Genomic DNA, 17,000 nt, shown 5'->3' with positions numbered 1-17,000 from the left:
GTGCAATAGGTAAACCATAAATCGCGTATGGGAAAAATCTGCAGCCCTTGCCAAATTAATAATCGTTTATCGATAAAATAAATGCCAATCTAAAATAAAGATCTGGGACACCATGCAAGCTTTGCTTGTAAAACATATACCTTCCTAAAAAACTCAAAAATGAGCGTTATCCAGAGATAACACCTGGCTAGATTGATTTATCGCCCCCGAAAACCACCATATAGTAAATTACATCGAAATCATTAGAGCCGTTTCCGAGATCCCCGAAAAATATATAAGTATGAATAAACAAGAATTGCTCGTTTAAAGGTATTAGATGCAGCCAACATTATTATTATACAACATATACAAATTAACCAACATTATTTGTTAACCAGTATAGTAGCCTTCGCGGTGTGGGCGCCAAGCATCGCCAATCAGCTGATGAAGCTGCTGGAGACAGGCGAGGGTTCGGACCTCACGCTCTGCCAGATCATTGCCACCGAAGTTGAAGTTGATGTAAGTACATGTAAATACAAATAGTTTATTTCCAAAAAACATAAGAACATTTACAGTTTATACTGACACTCACACTACGCATAAGCCTGTCCAAGTGTTTGTTGATCTCTTAAAATTGTAAACATTGAACTAAATAATAAATATAAATAATAATAATTGAGAAATGATTTCTTATAGTTCGACAAGAAACTGTAGAAAATTACTAAGGGTGCCACTTCCTACGTATCTGTCACATTTTTGACGAAAAATGCTTAAACATGGCTACAATTTAGTATGGACTTTTTAAAGTTACATTTTATTAAATTTCTACTATTTTACGTCGCACTATACCTTCAGACTCAAATTGGTACCAATGTTTTCTCCTCTACTTAGAGATACCTACCCCGCTTATCTTGTCATTCAAAAAGAAATGTTTCCTCCATATTCTGATCAAATGTTCTTTCCCACCTTGCTTATCATTTGTCTTTAATTCCATAAAATTAATCCACAATGTATCTTTATTTCAGCCTGATGCTGCGCCCTGTTCCATCAACAGCACCGCTATGTTGCTGCTCCTCGCCATGTGCTCGATGCAGTCTGTCTTCAACACCATACTCAGCCTGGTCTGTTTACTTATTAATCTTCTTCAATCTAGCGTTTTCCCGGCCTAGCGCCAGGGTCCGCTTTCCTGCTCAATCTTCTCGACTTTGCCCGGTCTTCGGCATCCTCAGGTGTAAGATTGTTCTCTTCCATGTCCGCTTTCACGACGTCTAGCGTTTACTTATTAATTATCACAATATTTCATCATCATTAGGCCTTGTGCGTCGTTACAGATGATTTAAGCAGCATCTATGACTTACTTATTATCTAGCGACAGCGTCGCTCGTGGCTATATAACCCGATCCTTGAACGGCACAGTCGATGAGGGTCGCCTCGATGCGGCTCCTCAATGCACTTTTATTTGTCACAAATGTGGGCGACTGTGCCGTTCAAGGATCGGGTTATCACAATATTTAATTATTTAAAAAAACGCTCAGATGGTGATGGCCTTACAATTAAATAGTGTTAGTAGTGTCATTTTAAATAACTGATCCTAGTTATTACTCGTAGTCACCACACATAGGAGCAGTACAACTGAGCTGTATTATATAGATACTAATGATCACCATTTTATAACATAAGAGCCGAGCCGATCAAATTTAAATGAGTACCTACAGTCGTAATTGTAGGCGCATCTGAAATAATCGGCAACACTTGTATACATACTAAATTGCCTCCGTTTAAAGTGTCATTCTATGGAATTTGCTAACTGTGTAAACAAAAGTCTCTAGTAAATTCATCATTCAGAGACAATTTCAATATGGCGGTTTGTTTACATAGCAAGTTCCATAGAATGACGCTTGGGTTACTAAAGCATATCATACACAGACCTCAGCTACTAAATTTTATTCCATACTACAATTACATACTAAAATTTAGTAGCTGAGGTCTGTGTATGTAACAAATCCATAATCCACAGATAGTGAACAAAGCAGGCCGCCGCAACACCGCCATGGCGGTCGCCTCCATGTGCGGCTTGTCCGGCGTGCTCATCAACTTGGTGCCCAACGCCGTGGGCACGGGTGTTCTATTCGTAATATTCTCTCTGGGTGCCGTCACCATGGGCTTTTACACCGCCATCGCTGTTACACTGTTCCCCACAAGACTAAGGTTTGTTTCATTGATCGTCATCTACTGCCATTTTGTGGACTTTTGCCACGGCGTCCAAAGGGCGCCTGAGATTTGCTCGGCAGTCTCATCTAATGTCAAAATAGGCACTAATTTCTTAAAACAACTCTCACCTTTTAATCTTTTTATTTTAGTACATTAGCATATTTTCCCATACACTACTAGGGGCACTTCTACTACCTAGTTTTTTTAAACACCTAGCTCTAAGTATGTTCAGTAGTTCGTAAAGAATAGAATTGCAAGAGTTTTATATAGGCTAGGGTAATAGAATAGAATAGAATAGAAAAATATTTATTCAGGCAACACATCATTCCATTACAAAATGCACAATAGGAAATAATAACATAAAATGTGAAACAAGAAGTATACAAAACACAATGAGACATATTAAAGATAAAGATGTGAGGCTGAAATGGTCTCCACTCAGTAATGCAGTTGGCACGACTAAGCATTGCCAACGGCGCTGATTTTCTGTGAAGCCAGCGAGGTGTGCGGTGCGGGACAGCATACTGCGCGACTCGTGTGTTAGTAGTAAGAGTAGTTTGTTGTCAGATTCAGTAATGTGTTTAAAATATTAAATACCGCTTACCATTTGCTTCTAAGACATTACTACACATAACACCTGTAGAGTGTAGGGACCTCATCTGAAGGATCGACTTTCGAGCTTATGGGTAGTATAAGTACAGTCAGCGTCAGAGAGACGTGACCCCCCTAATAGCAGCATAGAAACTGTACAATAATTTCGTCATCACACGTAATGTTTGCGTAGCTGTGTGGTTTCATAAGCGGACTAAAGATCCCAAGAAACCGGGTTCGAGACCGATCAAAGTTTTAGAATCTTTTTGGTTTTTTCTTTGTTAGCATACCTGTGTTATTAAGTTCAGAACTATTGAAAACTGAATAGGGGTAATATCAAATATTATAGTAGAAATAGGAAAAAATAAAATAATAACAATCTTAAAAACACTGTATTTTATTGGTATTTTATTAACGTTAAGCACAAGTCATAATCATTACACCAGTTTCTTTTTTCGAACTGTCAAAACGATTTGCCGCTGTGGAATTTATATGAAACATTATAAAACCTACTCTTTATTTTATAGTTCTATAAGTTTTATAAAATAGAAGGTGTGGCTAAAAATAACTTAAGTCTACGCTTCATAATTATTGTTCTGGTGCTTTATTTCATGCATGGTTGTGTAATAATTTATTTTAAAAACAGTCAACATCCCTATACTATACCGATATGCGTTTAGTTTGGCAGATATATGTTTGATACTTCTATTTTCCATTATATAAATTGAACATTTATTAACAATAACTTTGCATAAGAGCTGCATTGTAAGCATAATAAAATTGTCTTTTAATAGTAAATAAACAACAATATTATAGTGTAAGTTAATTAAAATTGTGGTAGGTTACATGGGCTGCGATTAAGTATAGCTGTCTTAATAAGTAATAGCAAGTAATGCAGTTGCATAACAGATAACTATATGTAAATATTGGGTTTGATAAATAATGGTTATGTATAAAACGCGAAGATATTCTAACCTTGCGAGCCATGAACTACGTTTCAGAGAGAAACAGCATGTTATCGGCCAGCGATAACAATATTCATCTCCTGTCACGTTACCACAGTTTTAGGAAACACAACACTTACTACCTATACCTTGTTTTTAGCATTAGAAAAAGGGTTAACAATCTTGACAAATCTTGTTATGTAATAACGCTTCTAACAAAAAGTAACTATTACTTATGAAACCAAAATAATGTAATACCTATATGTCCTTGCTACATATCTGTAACGTATTTACTATGACTTATTTTTCAAAAGTGTTTTAAATGTAAAGACACTTTAAGCTTCCTTGTAATGCTAAAAACACAAGGTATAATCTGGAACAATATCAGTAAAACTTTTGCATGCCCATCAAAGAACAATATATTAAAATATTACACTATATTTCACTAGCTGTATTTTTTTCCTAATACTGGAGAGGGTAACCGTTATTCTCTTCTATTTGTTTTAGCCTACTTTTCATGCTAGCTACCAAGTTTGAGCATATGTCAGTATTCCTCATATCATAAGTTCCCACGTTCTATAGACTTCTTCATTAAGGTTTCGCTTTTTATTTGACCTGATCGGGGTCCCAGTTGAGCAACATTTGACCCCATAAATTTTCAATTGGGTTCAGGTCAGGGCTCTTAGATGGCCAGTCGAAAACTGTAATGTCTGGTTGAGATTATAACCACTGTTGGACTATCCGTGAGCGATGCACTGCACTATTGTCTTGCACAAAAAAAATTGGCCTTCAGGATATGCGACACGAACTGATGGTAGCATCACGTCCCGTAATATTTCCAGGTATCGTTCAGCTGTTGAGCGAGTTGTAGTAAATGGAGCGTCGGTATGCATTTGCACAATACTACGGTGCCGCTGAGATTCCTCTATGTAGACAGAAGGACGAGGGCCTTGCCGATCTTCTTTACGTCACCCGTTCTTTCATACCGCCTTAGCCATTTACGAACCATGCTCCTCTGCAAATAAAAAAAAAACACAATTTAAACTGAATAGGTCTACTAACAAAACATGGCCAATGAAATGGAGTAAACTCTAAGTAACTCACCGCTATATTCATTTCTCGTGCAATTTTTTTAATACTCTGGTTTTGTTCCCAAAGCACTACAATTTTCGATCACATAAAAAAGTTTAATCGAACCATTTTAAAACTCAGTTGGCACGGTTTCGGACAAGTCGAGAATAACATGTATAAAACAACGTTACTAATTCGGTACACCTAGAATAGACGTAACGATGACGGTAATGATTTGCGGCGGATGCGAATTATTACAAAGTTACCCTAAATCTCAATTGTAATTTAAATAATTTTTAAGAAAAAAAAACCGACTTCCATGGGGGCCGATGAAAGATTATTGTAGATGGTACACTATGTAGAAAAGGAGCTAAAACCACCCACTTTTCTACTAGCATTTCGCTTCTGTATAATGGCTCCTCTACAGGATGGGCCAACGCCGGCCACTCCAAGGGACGCAGCCATGCGGTAGAATGAGATAGCAATATCACTTGCTCCCTCTAACGCATAAATGCGTCCCTTGGAGTGGCCGGCGTTGGCCCATCGTGAAGAGGAGCCATGAGGGTTCTAGCCTAACCTAACCCACTCCTCAGATAGCAGTTCGGTTCTGTGCGGATCGCAGTTCGAACCTAATCAAACCCACTTTTCAAGTAGCATTTCGTTTCTGTAAGGCTCGCAGTTCTAACCTAACCTAATCCTTGTTCGGTTCTGTGAGAATCGCAGTTCAAACCTAACCTAACCCACTTAATGGCGCATGCCGGGCGGTGTACGGGGGTTTAAGCGGGAGGGGCTAGTAAGATTGGCATCATCGTACTTTATACCTACATTAATTTTATGATAGGTAATCATAGTTGTTTATTTAGTTAAGGTATCATAGTGGTTTTCTGGGTCAAGGTCCGGGTCCGAGTCCGGGTCCGAGTCGGGGTCCGAGTCCGGGTCCGAGTCCTGGTCCGTGTCCGGGTCCGAGACCGGGTCCGAGTCCGGATCCGAGTCCAGGTCCGAGTACGGTTCCGAGTCCGGGTCCGAATCCGGATCCGAGTCCGGGTCCGAACCCGATCCGGGTCCGAACCGGATCCGGGTATGAGTCCGAGTTCGGGTTCCAGTCCAAGTCAAAATCGAAATTCGTAATCACCAAACGTGTACCATGCGTCATTGAAGAGTTCATTTCTGGTCATCATCAGCAGTTTCACTTCATCAAATGCGACAGTTTTTAATGTAAATGCTTGATTTTATGATGAAAATACAAAAAAATCTATACGTATGCCTTTAATATTTGAGGAGTTCCCTCGATTCCTTATGGATCCCATCATCAGAACACGAGCTTGACAAAAATGTGGCTTAAAAACTTAACTTGCTTAACGAACATAACGAAAAGGAAAAATCGCCAAACGTGAACTATGCGTCGTTTAAGAGTTCTGTTCTGATCATCATCAGCAGTTCCACTTCATCAAATGCAACAGTTTTTAATGAAAATGCTTGATTTTTTTATGTAAATACAAAAATCTCTATACGCATGCCTTTAAGATTTGAGGAGTTCCCTTGATTCCTCATGGATCCCATCATCAGAACTCGAGCTTGACAAAAATGTGGCTTAAAAACTTAACTTGCTTAACAAACATAACGACGAGGACAAATCGCCAACCGTTAACTATGCGTCGTTGAAGAGTTCTGTTCTGATCATCATCAGCAGTTCCACTTCATCAAATGCAACAGTTTTTAATGAAAATGCTTGATTTTCTGATGTAAATACCAAAATCTCTATACGCATGCCTTTAAGATTTGAGGAGTTCCCTTGATTCCTCATGGATCCCATCATCAGAACTCGAGCTTGACAAAAATGTGGCTTAAAAACTTAACTTGCTTAACAAATATAACGAAGAGGACAAATCGCCAACCGTGAACTATGCGTCGTTAAAGAGTTCCGTTCTGATCATCATCAGCAGTTCCACTTCATCAAATGTCACTTTTTTGGTGTATATGCTTGATTTGTTGATAAAAACCCAAAAATCACTATATGTATGCCTTTAAGATTTGAGGAGTTCCCTCGATTCCCCATGGATCCCATCATCAGAACTGGGTTTTGACAAAAACGGGACCAATCTGTATGCATATAAATTCAATCAAAAAAAGAATTTTCAAAATCGATCAAGTAATGACGGAGATATGGAGTAACAAACATAAAAAAAAAAAAAAAGATAAAAAAAAAAAAACATACAACCGAATTGATAACCTCCTTCTTTGAGATTTGGAAGTCGGTTAAAAATACGAAACGGGATAATCATACCAAATTCAACCTAAACACATATTTAGTTAAAGATGTTGTTACTCACTTTCGGATTCGGATATGAGGGTAGAGAAATAATAATAAATAAAGACAAGACTATATTAAGTATCTATGACTAAGACAAGGACGCATCGACATACGAGTAAGTAACTTCCACCTTTACGATTTGACGATAGTGATTCATATTTTCGCAAGTAATAACATGTGTTCCGTGGCTCAATGGTATAAGTGACGGGCTAATGTAAGAACATGTAGTCTCAATGACAGCCGTGAGGTCCGAGGATCGATTCCCAACAACGGTTGGGAGACAAAAGGGAAAAATGACTTTTTGAAATAATATGATGCTTGATACGGCTGTGGCGATGTTGAACTAATGTTTCGACGTTGCCGTGTGAGCTATAGTTTTAAAACCAGGGGGGTCACGTTTCTCTGACGCTGACTGTACTATAAGTAAAGTAACTACAATCCTTTGTTTCCAGGACCATGGCTATGGCCATGTCAATGATAGGCGCACGGCTGATGAGCGTCGTCTTCATTCAGATTGTCAACTACCTCCTCGTCAGTTCTTGCGAGTTGGGGTTCTACCTCTTCTCAGCTCTGTTCGCCTGTAAGTCCTGTACCATTCACTTTGCTGCTTTATCTTTTCAATCTAGGCATATCTCCAATTCACTTTCGCTTTAGAGTTTTACAAATTTGTACTTACGTATAATATCTTAAAGTAATTTACTAGGTACTATACTACTACTTAATGGCGCAGCGAAGCGACTAAAAATAAATGAGTCTTGGCCTCCGACACAAGTAAACGCCAATTGTCTCGAACTCTCGCTCCAGCGCAATCTCCCGCCAGTTATCGGCTTGAAGATCGTGCAAGTCCGCTTCAATCTCATCGTCTCAGCGATACCTGGGGCGTCCGATCGGTCTTCGCCCTACCGAGCGTCCCAGATATAACTTTTTAGTTCCGCGATCCTCATCCATTCTTAATAAGTGGCCAAGACAGTATTTGATTAAATCTTTTTAAAGTATTTCACACTTTTGTTAATCAGTGATCTCATATTTCGACGTGATGCCTTGATTACCGATGTATCGGTTTCTACGTCTTTCCAGCATTCTGCTGCACGTTGGTATTTTTTTATAATGTTGGTTATTTTCTCTGCAGCATCAACGTTGATACTGGCCCTATTACCAGACGACCGCCGGCTGCTCGCGTCGCCGAAACAGCCTGATCCGGAAATTTCGGATGAGCAACATGAGCAGAGAACATCCTTTTAACGAATAGCTTTGTGAAGCTTACTCATCGTCTTAAGGCCCCAGTACACAGTGGTGAAGGATGGACCATGCCACGCCCTGGCCATTGTGTACAGGGGGCTATGGTATGCAGTGGCGGACGACTGCCGTCAGTTGTCAGCCGTGGTGAGCAATCGGGGAGTTGTCGGTTTTTTGGCACACTTCAAAGGAATCGTGGCGTGGCGTGGCCTGTGGTGTTCACACAGTTTTATTCGAATAAACTATTGTAAATGTAATAACTTAATTATGATACTAGAGAGTAGAGACTTAACTCAATTTTGTATTGCATCGATGATTTCCTAATTGACGAAAATCTTAATTAATCTGACTTACTTTTCTAAATATTGTAACTGTATTCTATTGAATAAACTATTGTAAATGTAATTTGATTATGACACTAGACCTAAACTTTGTATATTGCTATTGTATAAATTTTTTCGTTAACCGTAGCGAGAGTAGGTACTTAATATATTAAACTAGGTAGTTAGGCAATAAAAATAGCTCTGCGGATTGTCATGCTACGTTAACATATTTAAGTATTTACCTATAGTAAACTTCTTCCGTTTTACACATTTAGAACACTGATGAGTAAAATAAATTAAAACTGTGTCAATTGTGCAATCAATCAAAAACAAATTGCTTTAATTGATGAGCACACTGACCACACTGTTATTAGTTCTGTGAGTTAGCTTAGTGTATTGAACACTTTGGATAGGTACACATTTGATTAGGTATATTTATTATGTACCTACATTAACCTGTTTAGATTATAAAATATAATTTTAAATCGATTTATACTAACATAGTATCGTGCAAATATACCTACTTACTATAGCAAATCTGTTTTAAATATTAACCGACTTCCAAATCTTAAAGAAGGAGGTTATCAATTCGGTTGAATGCTTTTTTTTTGACTTACAATCATTTTAAAACAGTCAGACAGACAATTGAGATGAACATACCTACCTATTACTTATATTTAAGTACTAGATACTATTTACCTGATATTATTTTGACCTACTTTGCTCAGTGAAACTAAGAAAATATAGAATTCGTTTTGAAGATAACATGACTGGTAGAGATATAAATGTAGCATTTGTTACACGTTGTGCGCTGATTTCGGTGTAAAATGTTGGAAGAGAAATGTGTGGAGCCGAAAGAAGCGGAATTTACTTACGACGAGGCAGTGGAACTGGCTGGTAAGTATTTAGTTTATTTCTTATAATTCCATATTTAATTCTTGTTATTCAGTTGCTTACAATAACGGCTGATAGATGTTAGACTTATTGTTAGCTTTGTCCGACATTTTAATTTAAATATAGTGACACAAAACATTCGCTTATTCGAATTAGGTCTAACACTATTTCTAAAATAGACGTCTGTAAATATCTGCTCAACGTTTTTAGTTTTTGTCATGTAAGTACGTAACCGTTTTATTGTGCGTTACCTTAGTAAATAGAGTCAGGCCAAGAATAATCTGCAGCGGATTTGATAGCCCACGCAGTGAAAGTGTTATTTTAAACGTCAAATTTCTTAGAAATTATGACTTATAAATGACATTTGCACTGCGTGGGCTATCAAATCCGTTGCAGACTTTTTTTGGTCCGACTCTAGGTATATTTCGGATCATTCACAAATAATTAGAAATTCAAACCGTAAAACAGTTGATTATAACGTTAAAGGAAAATTGAGATATCATGGGCAAACAGATGGACAGACAAATAAATAATAAATAAATAAATATTATAGGACATTCTTACACAGATTGACTAAGTCCCACAGTAAGCTCAAGAAGGCTTGTGTTGTGGGTACTGAGACAACGATATATATAATATACAAATACTTAAATACATAGAAAACACTCATGACTCAGGAACAAATATCTGTATCATCATACAAATAAATGCCCTTACTGGGATTCGAACCCAGGACCATCAGCTTCGCAGGCAGGGTCACTACCCACTAGGCCAGACCGGTCGTCAAATAGTAGGTACCTACGTAATGGCCAAAAGGATGACATAGGGTATTTAATCCAAGGAGGCCGTGAAAGGTCGACGATGAATTATGGAACTTATTGATCAAGCTAAAGAAAAAGTTAATGTTGTGTCCTATTACAAGCTCAAAACAACAGCAGTATTTTTAGCGGTTGGCTCCATAGTAATGACCTGCCTATTCACCTGCTAGGATATTGTTAGTCATGTTAATATCACCCTACTGTAGGTACCTACAGCCTGAAGCCGAAAATGCCATCTCTCCTGTGGAGGACCATACAACTCTTATATTTGATGATGATGATGCTCTGCTGTGCCATGTAACTTTATACTGATATAGTGAAAGATCAACCACTTGCACTTCCAGGGTTAGCCAGCTAACTCAGACCAGCTAACTTAACCGTTGCTCCGATTTAGTTGGCTAACCCTGGAACGCGTAAACTTAGGTTTCTTTTCGAAAACACTACTTATGACTACGAGTATACAGTGTGGAAAGATAAGTCGGGCCCTGGAGGGAAACTACCTTAAATCCTTAAGCTGGCGAATGTTGCTTAAAGGAGACATTCCTTTATTTAAGAAAAGGAACAAAACTGCATTCAAAGATTTTTTCTTTTTTCTTCAATGTGGCTTGTCTAAAACAATCCTGAGTACTAAATATTAGTTTTTATGGATATTTTGTACGAAAGACGAGTGTAAGACCTAATGATTCCTGGAGAAATGTTATCATTAACATTAACTGTATCGATTAGTAGGATAAAATTGCGAGTATTCATTTTTTGGAATTTTTAGTAGGTTCGAGTCCCGGGCGAGGCAAGCGAGTTTAAAAAAATCTTAGAATGCAGTTTTATTTCTTTTAAAAAATAAAGGAATGTCTCCTTTAAGTAAAATGAGCCAGCTTAAGGATTAAAGGTAGTTTCCCTCCAGGGCCCGACTTATCTTTCCACACTGTATATTGAGGTTTTTTGGGGATACCTTTTCAGGCCATGGCCGATACAACCACCTGGTCCTTGTGGCATGCAGTGTCATCAGCAATGCCGTGGCACTGGACATGTTTGCCTTCGGCCTGATCCTCGCCACGGCCTCATGCGACCTCCAGTTAGGCATCGGTCATATTGGGCTGCTTGGTTCTATACCATTCGCTGGTGAGTAAAGTAACCTTTACTGCTTACTGCTAGCCTTTCTCCGCAGACGTTTTGTCTGGTTTCCCTTGGCATAGGCCTCTCCCATATTCCTCCACGCGTCCCTGTCCAGAGCCTGTCTTCTCCACAAGCCTCCAGCCACCTGCCTGAACTCGTCTTCCCATCTCATTTTTTGTCTACCATCATTCCTTTTTCCGTCTCTTGGGTACCATGTTGTGATGTCTTTTGACCACACCCTCCCAACAAATTCCAACCAAGTAACCTTTACTCTTCTTCAACCTAGCGTTTTCTCGGCCTAGCGCTAGAGTCCGCTTTCTTGCTCAGTCTTTTCCACTTTGCCCGGTCTTCGGCATTTTCAGGTGTGAGTTCTCTTGCATGTCCGCAACCTAAGTGTAACCTTTACTAAAGTTGTAAAGATAGATGTGATACCTCCTAAGTAACATAAGTCCGCTGATTAAGGGGTGCAAAGCAGATGTCTTGAATGTTTACTATGCTGTTTTAAATTGCTGGATATTTGCTGCAGCAACAGAAACGTTTCTGCAACAAATTATACCTTCACAGATTCAGTAAATTAGCAATGCTGAAAGCGGCGTCCTAAGGCTAATGCTGTTCTAATGCTAACATTAACACTTAAGGTAAACGTAATTGGTGCTCGACGCGGTCCCAGTACATGTCATCTTAAAACTTAAGTCATTGTCTATAGAGGCAGGCGTGTCTCACTCCGCGATTTCGTCGATTTGCTACAGGTAGCTAAAAGTACATACATCCGTTCGGCTCCAATTTTAGGGTTTGCCATAAGCCGCGCGTGGCGCCGTCGCCACCTAGCGGCCATATCTGTGCTGATCGTAACAGACGCGTTTTGTTAGAGAGTGAGTCTTCTGTACTTAGTACTATTATTTATTCTGTGATAGAGGTGATAGCAAGGTGTCATCTATTGGGCATTAGCATGTCGAGCACGTTTACCTTATGTTGGAATGCACAATAAGCACATAGGTTAATATTGGGTTGTATTAGCTGGGTGCCTCTGTTGACGTTTTTAAGTGACGTGCTTTCAGGTCTTCTCTTCGCATTCCCATGGGGCTACTACGCCGACATCAGCGGACGGAGACGGGCGCTGCTGCTGTCCTGCTCAGTCGGGTTCATCATGGCCGCCGCCGGGAGCCTGTCCCCAAACTGGCAGACGCTGCTGGTTATGAAGCTGGTGGGCTGCAGTTTGTAGGTATTCTTAATTAGACTTTTACCTTTATAAATAGATTAAAAAGATAGATAGATATAGATGGTCAAGCAAATCTTGTCAGTAGAAAAAGGCGGCAAATTTGGCGGGAACAAGGCGCGAAGGGATCTCGTCTCATAGAAAATTTGGATTTCGCAATTTTCTACTGACAAGATTTGCTTGAAAATCTATAGCTACAAATTGCGGTCCTTTGAGCCCACCCAGATCTTGGATTTGTCTGTTTGACAGTGGGTTTGTACTTTTGCAGTTGTAAGTATGTATAGAAATTATCATGTATATGTTTTTGACTCACAGCAGAAGCATTTCGTGGCTCGAATCCTTAAAAATAATTCAAAACAAACATATAGTTAATAAACTAAATCCGGCAAACATGTTTCAGTTCAACGGCATCGTTCAGCCTAACTATGACGTACTTGGGCGAGTGCACGGGGAACAAGCACAGGAGCCAATACATGTTCATCATGAACAGCATTAATCTCTTCTCCGAAGCTGTCACGTTCAGTAAGACTTTCACCTTTATCCTTTGTCCTCTAGCCGGGCAGAGGCCTATAAAATAGTCGCCCGTTCCATTCTAACTTGAATCTTTGTTTTGTTATATCAATATTGCATTTGTCTTGGAAATATTTGATATTTGGGCGGCTAGAGGTTATCTTTTTAAGTTAACAATGCATCTACCCGCTCGTGTTTATTTTATACGAAAATTAACAAAAAAATCGTCGCTAACACCTACACAACGTGATGTCAAATATTAACAGTGTGATGCTTGCTTTGAAAAAAAAAATAACCAGTTAATCGATGGAACTAGTAAGAAAATACAAAAGTCCATAGGGACATGAAGAAGTGAGTAATTAGGCTTATTCTTGTCTAACGATACATATCGACAAAGATTACCTTTAGAGTCTCAAGATTAGAGAAGTGAACACCGCGCTAACGGGAGGAAGCATAAAGAACATGTTATTTTGTGTTCTTTTTGCAGTGCTGGCCCTAGTTATTCTGCCACTCACCTTCAACATCCCCATTCCCTGGATGGGCATCACCTACCGGCCCTGGCGACTCTTGACTCTCATCCTGGCCATTCCCCTTGGAGTCGGCGCGGTCATGATGTGGTTCCTACACGAGAGCCCCAAGTTCCTAGCCAATAGAGGGTACAATGATACGGCGTTGGAGGTGCTGAGGAAAATCTTTGAGGTCAATGGAGGGAGGAAAGATGAATATCAGGTAATTTAAACGTATTGGTTTGGTGGCTTCAAATTATCTACTCAACAAACTCCATTCAATAATTAACTCTCAGGATGGGTATGACATGGACCCTATGAAGAGCTCAAAGTTTCACTTTCTGGCCAATAGCCATATAATTTGAAATGATAAAGGTTTTGAAATCACGGAAGAAAAAAAGAATGTCAGAAGAATACCTAAATGACTTTTCAACCAAGCATCGTCCTCTAAAGAGGTGATAAGCACCCCGATTGAGACTCCACAACGTACTGTAATTTAAACTGTCCTCCACTGATCTAAAAGTGATTGTGATTTTTTTTTATTTCAGGTGAAAAGTATTTCGAAAACTATGGAAACGCAAAACAAAGAGCCATTTTGGCAGTCGATAGTACAGCAGACGGTCCCAATCTTCAAGCCACCTCTCCTGTGGAGGACCATACAACTCTTCTATTTGATGATGCTCTGCTGTGCCATGTAACTTTTGTACTGATACTATGAAAGATCAATCACTTGCGATCAATCACTTACACTTCCAGGGTCAGCCAGCTAACTCGGAGTTAACCGTTGCTCCGAATTAGTTGGCTAACCCTGGAACGCGCAAGGGTCCCTTAGGTCTCTTTTGGAAAACATTGCAACTGTTCATGCTATGTAAATAATATGGTAATATAGAAGATAGACGTTCGTTTTCAGTTAATTCTACAGCAGCACTAAAATACGTACTTCTCTGATGTCGCATCTTTGATAAAGTCAAACTCATTTCTTGTTTCTAAATATACTTATAATTAACGATCTTAGGAGGATTCTCCTGTTCAAGTTTGTGCTTAATTTAAAGGGGGATCAATGAAATGTATATCTTTCAACATTATTTATTCTATCCGGATGTTTATTCACTTTTAATGTTTGTCCTTTCCTTGTTTCAGGAACAACATATTCGTGATGTGGTACCCCACTATCGTCAACTCTTTCTTCACATCCCTCTCATATGGCGTGGTAGACGAGAAAAGCTTCTGCGGTCGGTTCGTCAGTAACCTGACAGCTGATCCTAGCGACACTGGCGATGTAAGTTTAGTTGTATGTAAGTAAGATGTTTTCATTTAGTGTTACATTTTATACATTGTAATAAATGGGAAATATTCTTGTGACTTTTCTGATATACTAAACAAGGAATAAAACATTATATTTAGAATTTATAAGTTTACTTATAAAATATTAAAGGCCCGTTTGGCAAAAACTTGTAACTTGTAATATAAGTGGAAATCCCTTTCGAACAAAAGCTGTCAAAAAGTGACATCCGCTTGTATTACAAGTTACAAGCTTTTGAGAAACGAGCCCTAGGTCTCAGGACTTTTTTTTTCCTGAAAACCAGCGCCACGGATTGCTGTGGCATTATGCTGAGTGGGATCCTTGTCTCCTTTATCTTCATGTATGTACTAGGTAAATTGTGGCGTTAAATGTAAATTAATATTTTTTCTTCTTCCTTCCTTTCTTTCAGTGGTTCTGCAACGACACCATCACCCCAAGCACTCTCTACACCGGCATCATCACGGGCTTCTTCTACACCGGTCTGAACCTCTCCGTCTCTAAGCTCGCCAAGTGGCGGCGTAGCGTTCTACTCACCATCTACTTAATCCCTGGTGTCTGCATGGTCTTCACCAATGTTGTAAAAGAGCCTATTGTCAGTTTGATCCTGTTTGCTCTCGTTCAGGGAACGGCTATTGGCATTGGGGTCGTGGCGTCGTATTTTGTGGATTTGTATCCGACTTCATATAGGTGAGTTAATAGACTATCGCTTCAAAATAATTGCACGTACAAGATGTCATTATAACATAATGTCTTGATTATTGCCTTCTCCATCTGTAATGTTGTAACTCTTCTAATCGACACGGTAAGAAAGTGTCATCGTAAAAGGTGTTTTCTGCCCTCCGGCCGGAAAGCTGACTGGATGACATCTGCGAATCATAAATTAGTGGCAACTTTATCTCGCGCGCAACTTGAATCACATATGCAAAAAGGGCCAATAAAGAGTGACTTGACTTATGCTTATCTGAAATCAAGTACATCAACGTCCTCAACCAAACCATTCTTGTCCAGGGCCCTCGTGACCAGCCTTGCTCTGATGACAGCTCGGCTGGGCTCTCTGTCTGGCATCAACATCATTGGGCACGCCATGACCACTAACTGCGAGATGACGTTCTACTGCTGTGCTGCTTTAGTGTTCAGTGAGTTGTCATAGGGCCTTCGTGGCCCTTCGCTCTGATGACAATGCGGCTGGGTTGTCTGTTGCCGCATAGGCCAGGGGTCGCCAACCCCGGCCCGCGGGCCAAATCCGACCCGTGACACGTTCCAATCCGGCCCGCCGACACCCAAAGCGAGGAGCCAGGCTCCAGGGTTCAGCCCTAATATTATCAGCAACCAGACATGACCGTGGCTATGGTGGTGGCCGGTGGCGGTTTCTGAGGCGCAATATGGCCCTCAGGTAAAAGTTTGGAGACCCCTGGCATGGGAGATAGGCGAGGCGTCCAAAGGTTAACATTAGTTTTCTTTACAGGTGGCGTTGCTGTAACCCTGATTCTACCTTCAGATAGAAAATCTAACGGATGAGAAACAATGAATAGAATAAACTATTTTGTACATTTGAGGACAAAGTTGTTTTATTTTCGTCCGTAGAAGTCTGGTGTTGATATTGGATAAAGAAATTGGACAGGTGGAATTGGTATTACCATTAATTACCACCCTTAGTTACTTAGACACAAAATGGCGTGGTTTGCTTAAGATAGCTTAGATTACGAAAATCATCATTCCAATTTCTACAAAAATTAAACTAAGTATCATCTGTTTACAAAACTGTTTAGCCAAAATATATATCTTTCACCTTAAAGTGACATTCCATTTCCAACTGCAGCTGCAATACTGTTCATTTTACTATGGAAACGCGTCGCTGTCACTGTCAATTTCCATAGTAAAATGAACAGTATTGCAGCTGCAGTTGGAAATGGAATGACACTCTTATGCTTCGCTCAGTCCTGCTCGGTGTTGTGGGTAGACTACGATACATAC

The 17,000-nt window shown here is 39.6% G+C and overlaps 1 protein-coding gene across 1 annotated transcript in view; it reads left to right on the top strand.

The window, feature by feature from the left end:
- The window catches only part of LOC134672267 (uncharacterized), a 31,287-nt gene extending 14,707 nt beyond the window's left edge, over nt 1-16,580 (top strand). The window contains exons 6-21 of the mRNA XM_063530168.1: nt 378-498; nt 1,005-1,100; nt 1,997-2,187; nt 7,560-7,687; nt 8,237-8,346; nt 8,392-8,473; nt 9,504-9,563; nt 11,336-11,497; nt 12,550-12,709; nt 13,108-13,229; nt 13,705-13,946; nt 14,272-14,417; nt 14,864-15,002; nt 15,436-15,713; nt 16,035-16,162; nt 16,492-16,580. Of these exons, the coding sequence (XP_063386238.1) occupies nt 378-498; nt 1,005-1,100; nt 1,997-2,187; nt 7,560-7,687; nt 8,237-8,346; nt 8,392-8,473; nt 9,504-9,563; nt 11,336-11,497; nt 12,550-12,709; nt 13,108-13,229; nt 13,705-13,946; nt 14,272-14,417; nt 14,864-15,002; nt 15,436-15,713; nt 16,035-16,162; nt 16,492-16,544 (2,218 nt within the window). The 3' untranslated portion in view covers nt 16,545-16,580. The remainder of the gene's footprint in view (nt 1-377; nt 499-1,004; nt 1,101-1,996; nt 2,188-7,559; nt 7,688-8,236; nt 8,347-8,391; nt 8,474-9,503; nt 9,564-11,335; nt 11,498-12,549; nt 12,710-13,107; nt 13,230-13,704; nt 13,947-14,271; nt 14,418-14,863; nt 15,003-15,435; nt 15,714-16,034; nt 16,163-16,491) is intronic.
- Nucleotides 16,581-17,000: the final 420 nt, after the last annotated feature.

Source organism: Cydia fagiglandana, chromosome 2 (assembly GCF_963556715.1).
Source record: "Cydia fagiglandana chromosome 2, ilCydFagi1.1, whole genome shotgun sequence".
Classification (NCBI taxonomy): domain Eukaryota; kingdom Metazoa; phylum Arthropoda; class Insecta; order Lepidoptera; family Tortricidae; genus Cydia; species Cydia fagiglandana.
The sequence above is the reverse complement of the archived record's forward strand: the minus strand, read 5'-3'. Positions and strand labels throughout refer to the sequence as shown.